At 38.4% G+C, this 21,951-nt stretch overlaps 1 protein-coding gene across 1 annotated transcript in view; it reads left to right on the top strand.

Moving 5' to 3' along the window:
* Positions 1–21,951, top strand: part of CPQ (carboxypeptidase Q) — a 133,261-nt gene that overhangs the window by 99,696 nt on the left and 11,614 nt on the right. The window contains exon 6 of the mRNA XM_008630694.2: positions 3,878–4,079. Within this exon, the coding sequence (XP_008628916.1) occupies positions 3,878–4,079 (202 nt within the window). The remainder of the gene's footprint in view (positions 1–3,877; positions 4,080–21,951) is intronic.

Genomic DNA, 21,951 nt, shown 5'->3' with positions numbered 1-21,951 from the left:
CCCAGAGTGCTGTGCAGCCCTTCAGAAGGACCTCGACAGGCTGGAGAGATGGGCAGAGAAGAACTGCCTGAAATTCAACAAAGGCAACTGCAGGGTCCTGCACCTGGGGCACCCCAGGCACCAATACAGGATGGGAACCAACCTGCTGGAAAACAGCTTCATGGAGAAGGACCTGGGTGACCTGATGGACAACAAGCTGTTCATGAGCCAGCAGTGTGCCCTTGGGGCCAAGAAGGCCAAAGGTATCCTGGGATGCACTAGGATGAACACTGGCAGCAGGTCGAAGGAGGTGATCCTGTCCCTCTAGTCAGACCTGGTGAGGCACCATCTGGAGCACAGCATCCCGTTCAGGGCTCCTCAGTGCAAGAGAGATATGGAGATCCTGAAGCAGGTCCAACAGGGAGTGAAAAAGATGATAAGGTGAGAAGACATGACTGAGAGAGAACCTCATCAGTGTCTATCAGTCTCTGAAGGGAGGGTGTCGAGGATGGAGAAGGCTCTTCTCAGTGGTGCCAAGCAATAGGACAAGAGGCAATGGGCAGAAACTGGTGCACAGGAAGTTCCACCTAAATATGAGGAAGAACTTCTTTACTTGTGCAGGTGCAGTGGAACAGGTTTCCCAGAGAGGTTGTGGTGTCTCTGTCACTGGAGATATTCAAGAACCATCTGGACACAACCCTGTGCCATGTGCTCTGGGATGGCCCTGCTCAAGCAGGGAGGCTGGACCAGATGACCCACTGTGCTCCCGAACCTTGCGCATTCTGTGGTTCTGTGATTTCTTGTTATCAGGTTTTTGCCTTAGCGATGACAAGTATTTATATTTTTAGTTTTGCTTAACAGAGATAAAAATAGATTGTTTATAGAGAAAACAGAAAATAAAGGAATTAAAATTAAAAAATTAAAAATAGGAGAAGTATTGGCAAGGATTGTGCCTAATTGTGTATTCAATGAAAATAGCAAGCTATAGAAAGCCAATTTTCCCATGCTGTATTTATTGTAATGTTTCATTTAAAAATTCAGTTGAAGAGCTAAAGATGACATGATAAAGAGAGGTGACCTCCTCTGTAACAAAGTCATAAGAAGGCAATGGATAAAAGTCTAGTTTGATGTTCAGAGAATTAGGCAGCAGGTTACACAAAGAAGTTTTAATTTTCTGGTACGTACTAAGAGAAGTGACACAATATCAAGATGCAGCAAATGAGATAACTTTCTGAAAAAAATTACATACTGAGTTTAAAATGCTTATTTAAATGGTGCATTCATTAGGAGAACGAATGAAGGAAACAGCTGAGCCTGCAGTTATTTTTTAAAATCTTTCTGGTTTGTTTGCTGTTCCCTTGAATCAGTTAAGGGGCAATGTATGGTCTCACCCCACTTTGTTACTGGCAGTAATTCCTGCATCATAGATGGCAAATGATGACAAAGCATCTTCACTATTTTTAAGCAGTATATTTTAAGCATGTTTTCCAGCATGTGTTTCTTTCTGTGTAAGTAGAAATGCCAATGTAGATGTACAAAAATGGGAATGTGGAAACTGATCTGAATTTTTTTAAGACTTCAACTTTAAAATTCGATAGTGAGTAGTTTTATAAGTAATCCTATCTTCTAGTGGACCAAATAGGGAAAAAGCTTTCTCAAGGACACATGGTACTTCAAGTAGCTGTGACCTGTTTCTTTTTTGTTGCCCAGTGAAGTCAGTTTCTCTCCCTCAGGTGTCCTGTTTTCGTGCCTCTCCAGCATGTTCTCAGAACTGAATAGCTTTCTTACAGAACAACAATATGGTGTAATATATTGTGGGTGGTTTGTTTACTCAGTTTCATATTAGAAACACATGCAAACATTTATGTCAGAAAACACAACTGAAGAGTGCAGCAATGCTGCAATACTAGCAGTTTATGAAGTTCTTGAACTTAGGGATTCTGTTGTTTTGCTTGATAAATTAGATTTCTTTTAGGTATCCACACTGTTCCCATGCTCACTCTTCTCCTCACTTCACTGCCCTGAATAGTCTCTTCCACTGCCCTTATTGCTTCTCCTCATTTCAGCTGCTCTAAAAATGGGCAGAAGTCCTGCTGTGGAAAGTCAACCAAAGAGGCTGAGTACCATAGCATCATATTTATGCAGGGCTCACTATACTTAAGTTAGCTTTCATTGGCCTTTCAGCAGCCCACTGAAATGTGTGTTGTCTTTAGTAAGTCTTGCTCCTTGGGCATATGATAAAGAAGATTTACATTTTGAGACATTCTTTCTGTTGTATCTGTGACATTGGAGCATCACTGGTCCCTTTTAGCCTGCCCTGTGCTTTTCTTGGCCTGCTTCTCTCCCACAGTGTTCAGAGGTCTGTGAATCGTGATTTATGTTGAGGCTCATGACCTCAGGACAGTATTTGATGATAGGCCTAGACTCCACATGTAGTCTAATTATTTACATTTAATCTTTTGCAAACTGAAGATGTTTTTCACTGTCTAAAAATGGTGATTGCCAATGAGGTGACAAGATTGGTTATTTGCACTTTGATTTCCAGTAGTTAAATGGGTGGATAGATTGGTTATTTTTTGGTGTTATAATATTACAGTTACTTTATCATGCAAAGATTTTATATTAAATTTTTAAACTACTGGATATATTTCTAAGTTAAAAGTAAATAGCTCTGCTATGATAGAATTGTTTCACTCAAAAGAGAAAAGTTTTGGGAAAGTTAAACAGTTCTTGGCAAATTCTATAAAGGACTTCTGAAAACTCATGTGAATTATTCACAGCCACCTGTAGTACATATTTGGGTTTATATACAGAAAAATGTAAAAGAATTCTTTGCTGAATTGTTGGTTTATGTATGCTGATAATGACATGGATCTGTTAGTTGCTGCTACCACATATCCCATGTATTGATTTTCTTGTAGTAAGTAACCAATGGCAGCCATAAAATTCTGGAATGAGATCTGGGCATAGGAGTAAAACCTGCAGTAAGTTCTCTTAGTCACATTCAAGGTGGTCTGAAGTATAGCTTTCTTCTGCCTGACATCACCATAAACTGTTTTTTAAAAGTTCTGTGCCTCTCCAAAAAAATGAGATCTTCCTTCATGTAAAATCCCTATGTATTTAATTCCAATTAGACTTTGTAACTGAGCAATCTGAGCAAATATGGTAAGTAAATAAATTGCTTATTTTTGTTCTTTAACCTAAAAAGATTTTTCCAAGTACACACTAAAAGCAAATGTTATTATGCTACTTGTATACAAAATCTTACCTTTCATGTTTCCTGGGAGGATTTACTTTGGAAGCACAAATTTTCCTTAAAATAGCTATTATTCCTTCACGTCTCAGGGAGAACCTTGGCATTTCAATCCTCTGATCAATATCAGAGTTGACTATATGGTATATTGAAAAGAATGTATTTCTGAGCAGGCAGCAGCTGGCTTTTAAATAGACTGTTCTTCACAGTCTATGAAGGATTTGGATGCCTCTAATTTTAAAGCCACAGAACTGTGTACCCTCTCCACTGCAACAGAATTTCAGAGTCTTGGGTCTGACAAGAAAGGGAGAGCTGCAAATGTAAACTGCAATATGGTGGTGATGGCTTACCTTTCTAGGTGGCACTTCAGAAGTCTGAAAGCAAGTATTTGGGGACAGCAGACTAGTCACACTGTGGCTCCTACAGAATACTGGTGCCTCAGAACGTAACTTGAACGGTTTCAGCATTTCCATACAAAAAGATAGGTCCCCTCATTTATGCTCATGTACACGTTTTCATGGGAAGCATTTCTCTGCTTCTGAAACAAATTTGTTGTGGCATGCTCGCATTGACACCTAGAATCTAATATATGATGCCAGCTAAAATAAAATCACAGCACAATATCTTCTTTTCTTACATGTTTAGGAAAATATCTCCAACTTTGATATTGTTATGGAGTCTGATGAGGGCACCTTCCAGCCATCTGGACTGGGTTTTTCTGGCAGTGCTGAAGCCCGGGACATCGTGAAAGAGATCATGACTCTGCTGCAGCCCATCAATGTCACGGATGTTTACGACAATGCAGATGGAACAGACATCTCCTACTGGATGAGAGACGGGGTGCCCGGTGAGTGTCCCTGGTGCTTGGCAGGGGACACTGCTCCCGCTGAGCACTGCCACGTCAGATGGGTGGTCTGATGTTTTGAAAGTAGTAAGAAATGCTTTCTCTCAGGGAGTAAAATTTACCATAGGTAAAATTCATAAATGTTAAAAGGTGACCAACAGAAATAGGACATAAAGTGCATTTGAGCTGCAGTTTAATAATGGTATAGATTATACGTAGAATAAAATGCCTAAAATCTTCTTTTCGGCTTTAAGGATTTATAATAATTAATCCCAGACTGGTGGTTTATAAATAGTAAACCAAGGCAGAGGGGAATTCTCCAATACAGAAGAAATATTTTTTTAATTATTATTATTTTTGCTTTGAAATTCAGGGCTTTTTCTCTCTGTTTTATATGCTGGAGAAACAATGTTTTTGGGATGTGACATTTAAAAAGTTATGAGTCATTAAGGTGTGATAAAGGAGTAAAATTCTGAAAAGTTTGAAGTAGTTTAGGGCTTTGTTTCGAGGATTGTATCTGGCTCCAAGTGAGGAGCAGCTTGTTGGCAAAGAAACTTATAAACTGTGAGAGAGATGCACCACTGGCAGCCCCCCCATGCAGGAGAGACCCCACACTAGCACAGAGGCTTTCAGAGCACAAGAATCCCAACTGGAGGCCAGCCTGGGTGAAACCTTAGTGAATTTCCTTTTGAATAATAGTAGAAAGAAAAATTTCATAACAGTGATATTAAAAAAATTATGATCAGTTTTAAGTTTTAAGGTTCTTTTTCTCCTGTGTTTTATCACTGAACTAGGCTGGCACATTTCTCGTGCTAGTTTTACTACTTGCTACTATATGCTTAGAATCTTTTAATACTTTATTAACTGCCTTGTTTTTTACCTTGCAGAAGAGAGTGAATGATGGAATATATTATTCTTATTTATGGTCAGAACCCTTTGCTTCTCACTCACTTAGGGTGTACAGAGATACCATAAGGTTGACTGCTTCAATAAATGTATCGATATCTAATTTTGAAACCAAAACATCTATGCTGGGAAAGAGGTATGGTTGAATGGATATTATTAAGCAGTTAGGGATTCATCTTCAGCTGCTGTCCTGCTCTCTGGGTGAACTGGAATCTGTTCGGTACAATGTCATGCGGCTGTGACAATGGTGTGCTGAGTTGATTTGAGAGGCTGTAAGCACTACTGAGAGGCTGTGGCCATGCATCATCCTCCACAGCCTGGAAGTGCCTGTGAAAAGATGTCTGGTCCAGAATTTCAGACCAACATGTCTGTGTTGTAGGTGGAGTGTAAGAACTCACCACTCAGCCTATGGTTAGAAAATGCAAGGGTATCGGAATTATTTCCTGGGTAAGGTGCTGGGAGCATTCCAGGGAGTCCTCAGGGACTTGCATTGTGGTTCCCATCTGAATGTGACAAGATTATGGAAGAAGAGAGAAAAATTTAACATTCAAATGCCTTGTTTTCAGTTGATAATGTGAGTGGTCCTTGTGATGGCAGTGGGTATTGAGCTCTTGCACACCAGTTCTCATCAGCTGTGGTGCACCTGGAGCATAAGCAGCTACATCTTGCCATGGTCCTGTTATTAGTCTTTGGGCTACTTAGCAGGAAGAGTGCAGGAAAAAGCCCTCTCCCATGGACATCTGTACTCCTCAGAAAGCATAAACTATGAAAAATATAAACTGTAAGTTCAACCTTGGGAAAATATGAATACACAAGAATCAAGACTTCAGTTTTTAAATAAAATTGATTTGTTTTCCTATTAAGAATTTGTCACATTAATTGATGGTGGAATTTTTTTTTTTCTGTAGATTTGGTTCATTTAACTTCCTGTTAAGCAAATGGCAGTGTTCTTGCAGCATAAAGGAACACTGATTCTTCTTTTCTTCATCAAGCCCCAGTGAGAAGAAATTAGCTCCACTAAAAGAATTTCGGCTGCTTTAGATTGTATTTCATGCTGTTCCAGAGAGAAGTCTAAGACATCTTCTAATCTTCATGCCTTGTCTGCAGTATTCTCCCTGCTTGAATGAGCCTTTATGGTATATAATAACATTGAAACAAATTGAACACTCTGTAACAGCTTTTATAATTTTGTTCAATTTAAACAAGCAGTCAAGTGTTGACACTTCATCAATTTTATTTAAATATTTTCTTGAAAATATACTTGGTGGCTTTTTTTCTGCAACAGTGAGAGAAAATATGGTGTATTTCTTGAACAATAAGAATGGTTTCTGACATAATTTTTCTTGAATTTTTCTCCTTTTCAGTGTGAAATAGATCCCAGGATTTACCTTTTTAGATGCTATTAATGTTCTTCTCCTCCTGCTCCTTTTGGTCTGAAAGATCCACAGAGGGCATCACTACATGTGTTTTTCAGAGCTGTTCATAGCTGAGACAGGCAAAGAGATGGTGGCTTCATAATCGCTGCTATTATGAGCATGTTTATTTTTAATGGACATGCAATGAAATGTTATTTGTAATGTTACTTAAATATATGTGCAACTAAGTGGCAGTGATTATTCTGAGATTTTAGGATGAGAGAGGCCACGAGTTGAGTCCTTTGCAAACCATAGACTGAAGCTTAAATAATACCTCTAAAGCACAAGCAAGGTGACCTGCACCAAACGCAGCAATCTGGTGCTTTGTGACTGCAGAATATTAGAAATATTTGTCAGTGGCCTTTACATTGGATTGTTTTGAAAACAGTTCAGCCCAGCAGTGAGGAATGTCTGTAGTTGTGTTTTTGTACTGATAGCCAGTTTTCAGCTACTGAAAATATTTGTCTAACATTTGTTTTTCTTTTTCATGAAGCATAAATCAGATTAAAGGGGGGGTTTGTGGTGTTGTATTTTATGATACAACATATTTAACATATATAACATGGTATTTTATGATGTGGTTTTACAGTTTGAGGTGACCATTGATTCTAAGACTGCTTCTTTAATAATTATGCAATTATCTTCCTCATCTTTCTTTTAAATTGTTCAATTCCATTTTTTTTTTTATTAGGGAAATATCCAGACTGTGGCACATTAAGCTGTTCCTTTGCAACACTAAATCCCAAGTTACGTTTGGCTAGAATTTGCAAATGTAGGTAGGAAGATAGGTTCACTGGCTTTATTTATTTGGTTTGTTAGCATACTTTTTCACAACAGGCTTCTTCAGTGTCTGAAAAGGTTAAAAAACCGCTAAGCAAGCCCTGCTAAACCAATGCGGGGGTATTCCTGCGGAAAAAGCAAAAATGATCACAGGTACTTGATGATGACCAAGATGCTTCGAACGTGTTAGAGCTGTCCCTAAGGTAACAGCCCTGGTCTGGATCAGCCTTCCCTGCAAGCCTTCAGAATCTACATTTGACAAATGAAGTGTTTCTATTTGTATTATGGAATCCAGTGAATGTTAGTTCAGCTTTAGGTGTTTGGGGAGATGAAATCAGGTGCTCTCCTATTTTTGCAAAGGAATGGCTGTTGTGACACATTATTTCCAGGAAAAATGGTTCAAGGATGCTCCTTTCTGCTTGTCAGGGTGGTTATCTGTTCCCGCAGTGCTTATGATGGGAACACTTGTCTGTTAGGAACTAAGCTGTATTTGAGATCAAGCTGACCCAGGACATCAAACAGCTCCCCGAAGGCATGTTTCAATTCCTCTTTTAAAAATCAACCAGTGGCCTAAAGGTGAAACTCCTTTTACAATGTCACTTTGAACCTTGATGGTTGGTTGTGTTTCTCTGTCTCCACAGTGACTTGATTTTTTGTTACATTGCATAAAAGGAAGAATTGTTCTTCCAGAAATTAATAAACCAGTAGTTCATCTAATTTTAATGTTTCTTCAGAAATCAAAAATTTGTTGCTAACCCAATCTATTAGTCATGCAGATGTGACAAACAAATACTATAATAGATAGTTTCTTTCATTTTTATATTTTCATACTGCTTTTTTATTACCTTAATCTGAAATATGCTGTATTTTGGCCTGAGACGCCAGATTTTTGACACATTATTTTCTTTCCTATTATGTAAGAGGTTAAATCTACCCCTTTTCTGGAGCATGCTGCCCTCTCCTACCCCTGCCCCCATCATCCCTGTAGTACCAGACTCAAGTGCAAACCAGCATGCTGGTGTCAAGACTACTGCCTGCTTGGTGTCAGCCAGGGACATGTCTGAGGAAGTAGTGTAACAGGAAAACTCCTTGACTTGAGGTTGCCAGCTGGACATGAAAAAGTGAGTAAACTCTCTTTCCCAAATTGTAAGTGAGTAAACTGTGTTCATTCTTGGCTGTGTCACTGTTTGGAAGTGATACTCCGCTGTGATGCTTGAAATGCTGCCCCTCTGACTACCTGTTTTGTACTGCCCACAGTCTTGGGCAGTCTCTTCAGATCCAGTTTCTAAGCATCTTTTTATTTCCAAAAGAATAAAAATGGAAGAAATATCAGATGTACAGCCTAGGGCTTCATAAGCCAATGCTGAAAAGCCTTGGACTTGATTCTGCAGGGGTAAGGGATGTTGCACTTGACATAAACCTTCCTACAAGATGAGGGAAGGGGAAAAAATTTCCCTGAAAAGTAGACATTAAACTTCTTCACTTTACTATGTAGCATTTGTGTCACTTGTGATTTGAGATGTTTAGCACAGGGAATCAATGTAGGGTTCGAGGTATTTGACAAAGTGACAAACTCAAAGCAAATGTTTCCTCATGAAGCAAAGACAAAACTCCTGAACACTACTCACAATACTAAGCTATATGGATAGTATTATAAGTACTTAGGTAATTTTAGGTATTCCATAGGTGCTACATTTTTATATTTGCCGAGTTCCCACTTCTCTGGACACGTGTTAAGCACAGTGCCAACACCAGCTACTATTTCTCTGTGAAAATGAGGGGTAAAGGGCTTATGGTGTGCACACATGTCTTGCCTCATTCTTGATCTCAATAAGTCTGAGATGTCCCAGAACTGTTGCCTGATAATTAGCAATATTGTGTTGGTTTTTCCAGGGCATTCTTTTCATTTTAAATATTTCATTTTATCATTCTTAAAGGAAATATGGTGAATGAGTGTGTTCCACTGCAAAAGCCAAATCTTTTGCAACTTGGGTGGTATTAAATTAAACCAGTATGCTAAGAGAACAATTATAATTACTTGGCACTTTAAGAACCTACTGTAAGTGCTCAGGCTATTAGACCCATTTAAAATCTTGATTGCAGAAAGAACTGTGTGTATTAATCTGTAAAATAATTCGTCTATTCTCTAATTTATCATTGTTCCAACAAAATGGGCTTTTGAAATTAGAAATTACTCTAGAGTAATTAAATAAATTTAATATGCTGCAACTTTTTATGAAGGTGGATACCTTAAAAGGCTCATAGTTTAACATAGTATCTCAGTTATATTAGCCTTTCATATGACCTTCTCTGTTTTTAATAAAGTTAATACAGTCTTTGAGACTAATCATTTAATGAAAGGAATAGTCTGTAACTTATGGCATTTTCTTGTAAGTTGTGCTATTAGACTACCAGACAAATGTGAAAATACTTTACATATAATTCCTTCCAACTTTGCTCTGCTTGGGTTAGTCTTGTTTTGGCACAATGGAGTATTGTCTACTTCTAATAATTAACAGGAAGCATCAGATTTGCAAGGGTTTTTTTGTTTCACGTAGACTAGACACAGACCATGCAAAAATGCATCTGTGATAGTACTGTTGGAGGGAGGGATGGAGTTGGGCAATTAGGCACAGTGCCTGAATGCAAATTTTCCTGGTAGTTTTAAGAGGGCTTTTGTACTATATTTCTCATTAGCAATTCAGTCTATTTGAGTCTAAACAAACTCAAAGTGGATGAAAGCAAATTCCTTCTTCCAATAGGGTTAGTGAGCTATAGAAGCACCTTGCAAACTTGGTGAAGTCTCTCTGATTTTTGCATGTGTAAAACAAGATTTAGGTGTCCTTCAAAAAGTAAAGGGTAATTCAAGCAGGAGGGATGGGCTTGATGCAGTAGATACAAGGTGAAATTCTTTGCCGTGTGTTACTCAGATGGTATGATGGCAATGGGTTTTGCTGGCATTAAAATATCTGTGAATCTGCCAGTAAATATTACAAGCACTTTCATAATGAAATTCTTCTTTCTCATTTAAGCCTCACCCATTTCAGACTAGATTTTTGAATATCATAAGCTCTTGCCTTTGATTTGTACAATATTTAGATAATCCTAATTACAGTTACAAAAACAGAACTATCATTAACTTGCTGATCCCAGAGGAAATTTGAACTGTGAAACCAAAAATATTTGCAAAACTCTATCATAAATTGCTGAATTTCTTATTTTGCTTCTAGGTATTTTTTTTTCTTCGGTATCTGTGATGCAGTTTATTTGGCAAAGTTTTCTTGGTGGTCAGAAGTGAAGAATTACAGCACATGGGTTAAGTAGCTGGTATTCCATAGCTCTTAAAATTTGTTTTTCAATAAACTTAGGCAAGACAGCTTTAAAATAATCTTATACTAATATAACAAAAATTAGTTTGAAACACTGACATTCTGATAGGCTTTTTGAATCCCAGAAGAAGTAAAACTGTTCCAGTGCTTTCAACCCTGTACGAATACTATATAAGCTCATTAATCTAGTAATGAAAATTTAAATTCAGGTGTTTAAAATAAAATCATAAACTCTTGGTTCTTGACTTCGTGGCTAGTGGACTTCTTTCTCTTATTTTGTCACTCTTCTTTCTTTGAATATCAGTAAGGTTGTATTTCTTCTTTCCTTTTAGAATGCTTACTCTTCAAAAAGTTACATGGGATGGATTGGCATAAGTGACCCTGTATTAAATAGGTTCTTCCTGGAAGCATATGAAATTCCTAAACATCTCAAAAAAATCAATAAATTTGCTTCTGCAATTCGCCTTTTTTAGTAGCAGAACATACTTTGTCTCAGAAAAGAAACTGAAAATATCTAACTGAGGATCTCATTCAGATTTGGGGTGTGGTTGTTTTTATTCTGGCTGTGCCTCTAAGAGACATCTTAATTTTCTATTGTTTGCTGCTTAGGAAAGCTGAATTCTGTTCCTGTGGGTGGGAATATTCTTTTTCAGATGGAAGTATTTGTCATTCGTTGATCCTAAAAAACAAGTGGTCTACATTAACACACAGAGCTCAGTGTTAAGATGTTAAATAGTCATTTCAGAAGTACAAGTTAGTCAAGCCTTATTCCTAGAACTGCCCCTGGCTTCAGTGAAGCTTATGCAAATAATGAAGTAAACAGAAAGAAAAAATAATAATTAAAAATAGTTTAATCAGAGTTCTGTAAGGAATTTGGAGATATTTGCCAATGGAAAAAGTGAGGAAGTAAAATAAGAGTCTCTCCACAATTTATTTATTTTTTTACCTTTAAAATTTGACTGTATGAAAAATAAGACACATTGATAGTGTGGAAATGCTGTGAGATTTCTCACCAAATATGTCATGATCTAGAATGGTTGTTAGGAACAGCAGCAGAAATATCTGTGGATTCATGGATTTCATTCCTGGAAAACAAATTGTAATGGCATCAGTATTAAAAATCAAATAAAAATAAAGCATTCAGTAGCATTCCAGGAAGACCATGCGTAAACTGCTCTTGATGGGAGGGACAGAGGTTAAATGTATTAAGGTCTGGCTTGTAGCTCTCCAAGTACTTTCCTATATGAAGTCATATGACGAGTGTTTCTAATAGGATTCTTCAGGCCTTGCTGCATCCTCAACTATTTAGAGTTTCCATTGGTTTGGAGTCAAGTTTCAAATTACAGCAGAACACAGCTGATGTAATTGCTATATTAGAATGATAAAGAATGATGAGAACAAGCTGATCAGCCAGCCAGGGTGATTTGTCTCCTCTGGCCAGTTTGTTCACACCTCTCTTGTTCTGGAGTCACAAAAGACGTAATATTTAGAAAACATCACTTCCTTGGACCTGTTGGCTGCCCTATTTCCAAAGAGGCCCCTCATTGCCACAAGGTTTTGCTGGTGCCTCTTGCACAGCAGTTCCTGTTCTGCAGAACTGCTGGTGCACCTCCCACCAGTACTGTGGCCATGGATTGTCCTCTTCCAATACAGAACTTTGGTTTTGTCTTTGCTGACTTTTCTGAAGTCCATGTCAGGATTTTGAGCTCTCTGAACAGCAGCTCTGCCTTCCATACACAACTGCATACACAACTGCTCCTTCCACAAATTTTCTGAAGACACTGGCCACCCCTGTCATCCGGATCATTGCTAAGGATGCAAAGGGTGCTGACCTGGCATGGACCCCTGGGCATCACACCACTCATAACCAGCCACCTCAAACTGTTGATGGTGACCCTTTGAGCCCAGGCACCCAGGCTGTTTTCCACCCACTTTTATCCCACTCCTCCAGTCCATAATTTTCCTGGGGACTGAGTTTTTCTAGTTTGTAGTTCACAGAATCATCATAGGATTATAGAATGGTTTGGATTGAAAGGGATCTTAAAGATCATCTAGTTTCAACCATTATGCTGTGGTCAGGGACACTTTTCACTAGGTCACGTTGCTCAGAGCACCATCCAGCCTGGTCTTGAACGCTTCCAGGGATGGGGTATCCGCAACTTCTCTGGGCAGCCTGCTCCAGTGCATCATCACCCTCACAGTATAGAATTTCTTCTTAACATCTAAGCTGAACATACTCTATTTCAGTTTGGATCTATTACCCCTTGTCCTGTCACTACATGCTCTAGGAAGAAGTCCCACTCCATCTTTCTTGTAGGCTACCTTAAGGTACTGGAAGGCCACAATTATGTCACCCCAAAGGTTTCTCTTTTCCAGGCTGAACAGTCCCAATTCTTTCAGTCTTTCCTTATAGGAGAGGTGCTCGATCCCTCCAATCAACTTAGTGGCCTCCTCTGGACATGCTTCTGGATCCTGCTGCCTTAGATTTTACAACAGGCATAACATTTGCTTTTTTTTCAATCATTGGGGTCTTCCCCTAATTGCCACAACTTTTCCTACATGATAGAAAGCAGCTTCCCAATGGCATTGGCCAGATCCCCCAAGCAATCCATCCAGCACCATTGATTTTTATTTGCCCTGTTTGGCTAAACAATCCCTAACTTTATTTTCCTATACCATGAGCAGTACCTCTTCCCCTGTCTTCCCAACTTTGCTGCCATACAGAGACCTGAGAGTTTTCAATTCTAAGCTACAGCAATTACTTTGTTCATATGCTTTCATTGCTTGTTATAGCTAATATAATATAGCACTTCAACAGCAATTTTCCCCCCAAAGTTCCAGAAGTTTTACATGGAAAGGAGGCTTTAGAAACATCTCAGCTGACTGTGCAGGCCACACCAGATATTTGAACCAAGTATGATCTTGATTCAGGATCTGAATACTCTTTAGTGATGGAGTTTTAGATATTAATCAGAAAACTTGTTCCTTCCTAAAGCAGCAAACAAAACACACTTTCATTTGCAGGTGACACTTTAGATGTAAATGTCTGAGGCCTTTGAAGAATGCTTTTGATAGTAGTCCAAACTGAACAAATACAAAACTCAGAAAAAATTTATAAAGACATCTCCCTCAAAGGAGTAAGTTCAAAATTATTTCAGTGACAGCCTCTCCAGGACATTGTTAACATTTATAAACCACAGAATTGAAACCCTTCTAAATGTTTGTCTTCGAAAGTCATTCTACAGATTGGGTCTATAGTGCTACTGAATTTCTGAAGAGCAGAATTTATTGAATACCAATTTATTTTTCCCAGAAATCCCTTTCCAGTTATATTGTATGTGTTTTCATGCAACAATTTCAGTCAATTCAGACATGGAGTAGACCACAGAAAAATACTTAAGTGTGAAAGAAACTGAATATGCATCTGTATTTTATATTGGCAAATCCTCAAGGAAGGATTGTGGGCTGCATAAGAATGCAAGAGAGAAGGTACAGGGTTACTGTTCTGTCTCTGACATCATCTGCCATGATCACTGAACAATTTATAGTTCCTCAGTTTCCCTAATGGTAGCAGTTACCCAAAGGTTGCTTATGAGTTACCTTTTGTCTATATGGTGCAATAAAGAGGAAGGAGTCATCATTACCTTCCTAATTAAGCTGGTCCATCTTCTGCTGGAATCATCAGACCTTGCAGCTATTTAAAATAGCACAAGAGCTTCACCTGAGCAAATACTGTAGATGAGTGTAAAGAAAAGAGCAGCCAAAGTGGAAGAAGAAGATTCTTATATATGTATTTTAGGGGCACATAAACAACTCTGTCTGCAAGGACAAAGCATGAATCTCAACAAGAGAAGCAGTTTATTGGAATTCCCCATGCAAAGAGCCAGAAAACCTAATTATGATTTACTATACATCAGGGCCAATCTGTCCACAGCTCTCAACTCTTTTCAGTGCCCATGACAGAGCTCTCTCTCAATTGCCATGTGGGGCCTTGGAAATCCACCAAAGCAAATAGGCACTTTTCCTTTTGCAGTTCAGTTCTATCAATTATATTAAACACGAGCCTTCTGAGACAGAAGAATTTTTGTAGTTGTTGCTGTTGTTTTTAAATAAACCTGAAATAAAGAAAGCTAGGGATTTTCAGATTCTGCTCTCTCAGTTGGGATAGTCCATGTGTTAGAAAATGTTTATAGATTTAAAATTGGAAGCAGTTGAAAACCATTAATATGGCATTGTGGAGGAGAAAGAAGTTGAGCAGCTTGATTTTTCAATGGATAGATACTCTATCCTACAAGCAAAGACATGAGAGTTTAGAGCATTGGCATTTTATAGCTATCCCGAATTCCTTTGGGGATGTGTACCAGCACCTCTCTTCCTGAAAGATACTGAAAACAACTCAGAGTTGCTAATTAGAGATAAGAGACAGAAAAAACTTAAATTCTCTGGGGACAAAAGTTATTATGAAGCGTTCTAAAGCAGGGTGGTTTTACCTAAACAAGGATTGTCTGGATTGGCTGCCTGTTTCCCCCCAAATCCAAAACCACAGAAACAACAACCAAAGCACAGTGGGAGTTGATGGGAGCCGGCTGAGAAAGAACAGTGCTCAGTTGTCATCTCTGGTCAGAGAGATGTGAAGAAACAAAAACCAAAGCTATCACCACTGAAGTCGCAGAAGTGATTTTCAAGAATTTTTTTGCCTTACATTCCTTAGATGGGTAACTGCTAGAGGAATGACTTTTAGCACTGTTTTCCACACGCATATGCATTGCAGTTCATGTGAAATATTTAGGAGTGGGATATTTTTCTGATGTAAAGCTGTTGTTCATAAAATAGAACAAGGTTACTCCAGAAATTCGGTCTCTACTTGCTCTTTGCAGGGTTCACTTGGAATAGTGATCCTGAATTTCCCTCTGCCTCACAGGCAAAACTTGCCTGGAGCTATGGGTCAAGACAAGTGCCAGAAAATGAAGATCTGTAGTCTGTTCAGTAGCTATTTCAGAAAGCCACACAAATAGACAAGATTTCAAAGAACCACAGAGCTGGCAAGAAGGTTTCTAGAGAACCTCTAAATATTCTTCATTCCAGCATGGTCTTGCCAATGTCTCTGTCCTTTCTTTCACATTTGTTGAAGCTGGTCTTGAAGACTTACTGTAATGGAAACATGATAGACCAGCTGGCCTGCCTCAGTGCTATTCTTAGTGCTTAGGGAAGTTTTTCTCTTATCTAACCTACTCCTGCTGCAATTTAAGAGCTTTGGCTTCCATTTCTTTTCATTGTGAAACCAAAGAGATGGTTACTTCTTTCCTCTTGCAGCATGTTTTTATGTGAAGTTGATTTTTTCCTTCCTTGGTGTAGTAGTTTACACTTGCCCCTATTGATCATTATCCTGAGTTGTCTTTTCAAGTATCTCATTGGTGAACATCACTGAACAAATTCTCATAATGCTCTCAGTGCCCATGCTATATGTCCCTAGTTAGTGTCATCTCACAGTGTAGGAAGACTTTCCTCTATCATTTTAGTCTATAATGAAAATACAAAATAGACTCATATGGTGCCCCAGTCTAAAGATCCTTCCATTTTTTACTCTCTGAGTATATTTTTCATGCAGTTTGGATCAACTTTGCAATACACATAATTCCCCTTTTCTCTTCTGGTGTCCTTAGTGATTAACATAACTTTGAACTTTTATACATGTCTTATAGGATCAGAAAGTTAGTTCAAAGGGAGCCATTATGTACACTGAGGTGCTGGACCATGCTATATTCTGGTAATATTTGGAGATCACAGTGCTTTGGTGCCTGACATTAAAAATTGATCCTAGGTGTGTGTTTAGGGGTTTCTTCAGAGATAGAATGCATTGCAAATGTAGTTTCTATCAGTAGATTGTCTTTTTTGTTAAGGAAAAAAGATACTGAGATGTGTTCATTTATATGAACAAGATCTATTTTGATGAAATTAGAATAGAAAATAATAGAACTAACATTTTTATAAATAAAGAATAAACATTTTTATAACATTTAGAGTGATGATTGAAACAAAGGTTTTAAGATTTTATTTCATGTATATATTGAGTCAAGAAAATACACGATTGGAGTATTTGTTTTTGCTGGTTTATTTCACTTGATGAGAAAAGTTTTGGGTGCCTTTTATTTTTGTTTGAGTTGGGAAAAGAGAAAAGCAGAATTGTGTTATTTGCTACAAAACGGAAAGCCCATTTTTTCCTAGCTCTGCCTTTCGTGGTGTGCCTCTCTTAGGGATTCCAGGATGCTGCAGTTTTTTCATCATGTATCACTGCAGCAAGATAATATAGGTTACAAATTATTAGTTTAATCAAAGGAAACCAATCTTTATCCTGTACAAGCTGCTCTCAGGACTTTGATGCAGACAGGAACCAGGCTATTTCCAGGTTTTATCAGATTGACCCCTTCATGATTTATGGTAGAATCCACCAGCTAAACTATTATAATCTCTGGGAAAAAATGAAAAGTATATGACAGAGATATATTAACAACACTGTTATATGATAGAGAATAACTATTCACCTTTTGTAATAGAACCAGAGCATCAGAGCATCAGCACCAGCTTTAAGACACACTTCTCTGGACAACATGTAATTGAATGGAGGAAATCAGCCTCACAAGAGGTTTTGGAAACCAAGATCAAACATAAATTTAATAAGGATGGAATACTTCATGGGAGAAAGGCTCTCCAAAACAGTGATATGAAAGCAAGTTCCTATTCAGATAGTCCTTAATCTTTTGATGGCTGGACAGGTGTACTGAAGGATGAGACCCTTTTCTCCCATTTTTTCTCAAAACACTGGCTTCTACCAGAGAGAGGGAAACAGGCTGGCTGAATCTTTGAGGTTTTCCCCAGTTCATCTGGTTTTCTGTTCTGTGTAGTAGATATAGTCTAAGCACTGCTAAATAATCTGGGTAACCAGGCTGACAATAGACATTACAGTCAGGACCCTTTTAGATGCAGGAATGTTCTGTGAGTTAAAGTGCTAGATAAACTAGTTAAAGTGTTGCATGTAAATTATGATGAAGTCTTTCCTTTGAGCTTTTGTATAATATAAATCAAATGCCCTTGTCCTGCAGCGAGGTCCTGCTTGGCTCAAGCTGAAAGGCAGTGTATGGCAGTTGGGAAGGGAAAAGAGGAAGAGGAAAAGTGAAGTGGCAGGTGTAGAGCTGTGGGAGGTCTTGGACTTTCAGCTTTCTAGAATAACTACTCTTAAACAAAAGCATCTTTTAGTTGATTTTCAAATTTAAGCCAGAGATAAGCAGGACGTATTAATGATACCAGTTAGTGTTATTGACTCCTTGTGTATTATTTCTGTTCTGTGCTTTAAAAGTGCTCACTGAATCTGTGGGCAGATAAGACATTGCAGCAGCAGCCCTTCAGTTCCAAATTACGGAGGCTCTGAGATAAGCTGTATGGGTTTGAAACATATTTTAAAAAATAACACTTGACAGTTGTTAACGAATTGTCTTCACATTGCAGAGCAGAATTAAGGGCTGCTGTATGTGCTACAGGAGTCATTGAAAGAAGTCTGTAGATAAATACTGCTGAAGGCTGGGCAGCTGTGGTTTTTATTGCACTCAGGCATCGACTGGTGCATCTTGCAGCCTGACCCAGGCCCTTGCATCCATAGCAGCTGCTGGAGAAAGTCTTGTGGGCTGCTCTGTGCACTCACACAGTCTATGCTGGTTCCAAGCAAGTCATACTGCATTCTCATTTTGTTGTCTCTGTTCAAAGGTTGCAGAAATAGATGGTCACTAATAGCCAAAATCCCTCGTTTTGGCAAAGCCTTGATTAGTTCTTGGGGTGGGTGTTTTTCCCCATGCAGAAGGACTTGGGGGGTTCCTATGCTATTTGCACAGAACTGCCAGCCTTGAAATTGGTATTAATGTTCCAGCCACCATTACTCTTGAGCTTGGAACGCCAACAACATGAAAGAGATCAGGTCTGACAGGGCAGCTCTCACTCTCTTGCCATGCTGCAGTGTGAGAATCACAGGCTAATAATGTCAGGACTTCAACATCCTGCTGCTGCAGCTTGTTTTCTTGGCCTGAGCAATTTTAGCCTTTCTGACTTCAACTAAGAAACAGATTTCATTGTGCAGCTAGAACTAACTGACAAGTTTTAAACATCTTAATCTTGAAAACAGCCTGAATTATACACATCTTTAATTTTAAATCCCTAAGATATGCTAAATGGGAAGCATTGAGAAAACTTAATTAGTCTGCCTGCCTCTTCCTGTAGTTCGTAATTACTATGGGTACTTTTCTTGTCCACCAACACCTGCTGGCTAGATTTTAGGGCAGATGTTCTTGTGTAGTCATCATTAAAAGCACATGCACTGGATGCTGTTGAAGCCTCCAAGTGCTCTGCATTTATGTCTTTTATTTCAGGATGCCTGGGGGGAAGAAGGGATCATCACACAGTTAAAAATGTCATTTGCTTTCTCTATCTTTTCCATGCAGCTTCTCTCTTTCAGTCAGACAAATAGCTACCAGGAAATTTGTTAAGGGTAAAATGGTTTTGAGACATGGTGCTCTGTTTTTGAGAACATTATCTTGGATTAAAAACTTTTTTACTCAGTATACTCAACCCAGTGACAATTTCACTATCTCTTAACCCAAGTAATGACTTCAAGTTTCTAATTAGAGAGCAAGAGGGAAGGGACTGCATGTGGTTCCTGGAGCCTGAGCTAAGAGAGTGCTAAGAAACACTGTAATAATTTAACAGGTGTGAGAGCTCCTGCCTGCTGAGCCAGCTCTCCTGCCTCTGTGGAAATGGGCAGGATCACTGCTTTGCCCATGGCTTGTGTTAGTCCTCCCCAGCCAGACCTCTTTTGGTTTCACCTCCCTGAGCTCTGTGAGTTGTGGCTTGGCCCTTGGCCCCAGCCCTCATTACAAAATACCTGTTCTCCAGTTTTAGGTGTAGAGCATCGTTTTTGCAGGAAAAAAAAAAAGGTAGGTGTTGAATACATGTCCTTATCATGGATAGCATTATTCCTTGCCTTTTGCTGCTTTTTTTTGGATCATCCTCTTTTTCTTTGTGATTTGTATTGTGTTTTAAAGTCGTTGAGATAGGGAAAAGTGTGTTTGCTCTTCTGCTGTTTCAAGGAGTGAATGTTTGGCCACTCCATTTGCTAAAATAGCTAGTGGTAAAGACATTCTGGGTGCCTCATCTAATTCCAGATAAGCCTTGGGCTCTCAATACACAGCACAAGAATCTAATTATTGAAGTAGTTATTGTTGACTTCTCTGCTACACCCCATTTTTCCAAACCCAGAGCCACCTTTGGAGTCACAGCAGTGGACCCTGCTGGCAGTGGTGGGATGTAATGTCAGCCTGGAAACAACTGTACTTACCTGGAATGAGTTACTAATTTAAAATCTCAGTTGTGTATTTTTTGACCCTGAAAGGAATATGTGACAGGAACAGGAGAAATATTCCCTTCTTCACTCAATGCATTCAAATTTCAGTGGCTGCATTTCTGCAAAGCTGGTGCTTTTTCTTCGCCTTTTCTGAAGAACCGGATAATAGCTAAGGCTAAGGTTAGACTGCCCAGGACTAATGAGACCTACCAGTTTTTCTTCTTTTGTGTCAGTCTTTGTAGGAGGGGGAAATGGAAACTATTCAACCAATAATGCACAATTATTTTGCAATGATGTGCCTCAAAGCAAGAAAAATCACCCTGTCTTTCTTTTTTACTATCAGATGCCTGTTAGTTTTAAAGTGAGGATGTAAAAGTAAAGTGAGGATGTCAAAGTAAAATGAATATTGGGCAGAGTGTAAAAACTTTTCATTCAGGTTATTTTTAGGCAAGACTTCTAATTCCAGTTTGATTGAGTACTTGTTGCAGTCCTTTGAATTTATAGCATGCCATTCTATTGAGCAAGTGTGCGTTTCTCTCCTGAAAGGTTTTTAATTATGTGTGGGTTGGTGTATATATATATATGTTTATATTTATTTTTATGTATCTGCTGTGTAAAAAAAGTCTTCAATTTATGTATTTGAAAGGAACCAATAGTCTAATGGTATTCTGGTTATGAAAACTGGATTTGGGGAGTATGTCTTTCTCCTGTGAAAGGCAAGCATAGCAATGCAGAGATTAAGGGGTTTTTTAAGGAACATGTTAAATTCTGGCTTCTCTCTATTAAAATAATTCTAATCATTTGATAATAGTCTTGCTCTGGGCCACTAGCAGTCATCACCACTGGGTTTTTTTCTCCCTTTGCATTAGTCTATAGGTGGTATTTGAATGTGGCACCATAAACATCTTTACAAAAGTGTGCTTGTGCTTGATTTCTTTGACTGAATCCAAATGGAAATTACTTCAATTTATACGGCTGTAAACATTGCTTTAAGTTTTAGCATGGACACAATATACCAGAAGGATGGTGGGGAGTATTTAAACTAAGAGAGGTTTATTTTCTTTTTATTGTGAAGAGTTTGGTCACTGTTATCAAATTATATGCATTTGTTGCATCATATGTAAAATGTGTCTTTTGGAGTTGCTTAGAAATTTCTGTAAAAGTATATAATTTTAAATGGGCCCCTGCACATTTTTATTCACAAATGGTGAAAAATATATATTGATCCTTGATTTCTGCAAAATGATGATGGAGATAATCAGATTGTTTCTGGAGGAGGATTTGCAAAGCTGCCAACAGCTTGGTACTCATGGCAGCTGGACTTGCTAGTGCCTTGTTCTGTTTCTGTAAACTTTCACCGAGCCAGTCTTTGCTTTCCATATTTTAAATGAGGCCTTCAACCATATAGATTTAATTTGAACAAAACCAAAGTAAAGCTCAACTTTAAAAGAAAACAGTGTAGTAAAACAGAGAATGCACTAAGCCTGTGTTTAAGGGAAATGCTATTTGCACTTACTGATGTGACTGAGGATCTTTCACTGAAAGTAAGCAGGTTAAACTTTCAACTTTAAATTAATTGTCAGTTTCTCTTAATGTTCTTCCTAAGCTTATATGTTTGGGGGTTTTTTTGCTCTTAATATATTAGCATTTTGACAAGTGCATTTGCACTGTGGCAAAATAGCTATCACAGCAACTCAAATTTACAGGTTGGAAGAGTCGTGCTAGTTAGAGACATTTTTTTATTTGCTTTGTCTTCCTCTAGGATTAGTTCTGCTCTGTGGGTTAGCCAGAGCCCACACACAAGTAGTGATACACTGGAGAGTCAGAACCAGGTGTGAGGAATTTCTCTAGTTCCTTACTTTAAAGAACAGGAATTCTTTAATTTTCCCCTTTCTTTTCCTAATGAAACCCCATATAATTTCATGGAACATTAAAACAGAGACATTCTGAGATTGTGAAGAACAGTGTTGCAGCAGGTGTCTTCACTCTACCTCAATTATTTTTATCCTTTTTTTTTCTTTAAAGTGTGTTGTTCCTTTGTAGTTTTGCTGACAAAAATA

This window comes from Corvus brachyrhynchos, unplaced genomic scaffold, assembly GCF_000691975.1.
Source record: "Corvus brachyrhynchos isolate BGI_N302 unplaced genomic scaffold, ASM69197v1 scaffold302, whole genome shotgun sequence".
NCBI classification, from domain to species: Eukaryota; Metazoa; Chordata; class Aves; order Passeriformes; family Corvidae; genus Corvus; species Corvus brachyrhynchos.
This window is presented reverse-complemented; position numbering and strand designations above follow the sequence as displayed.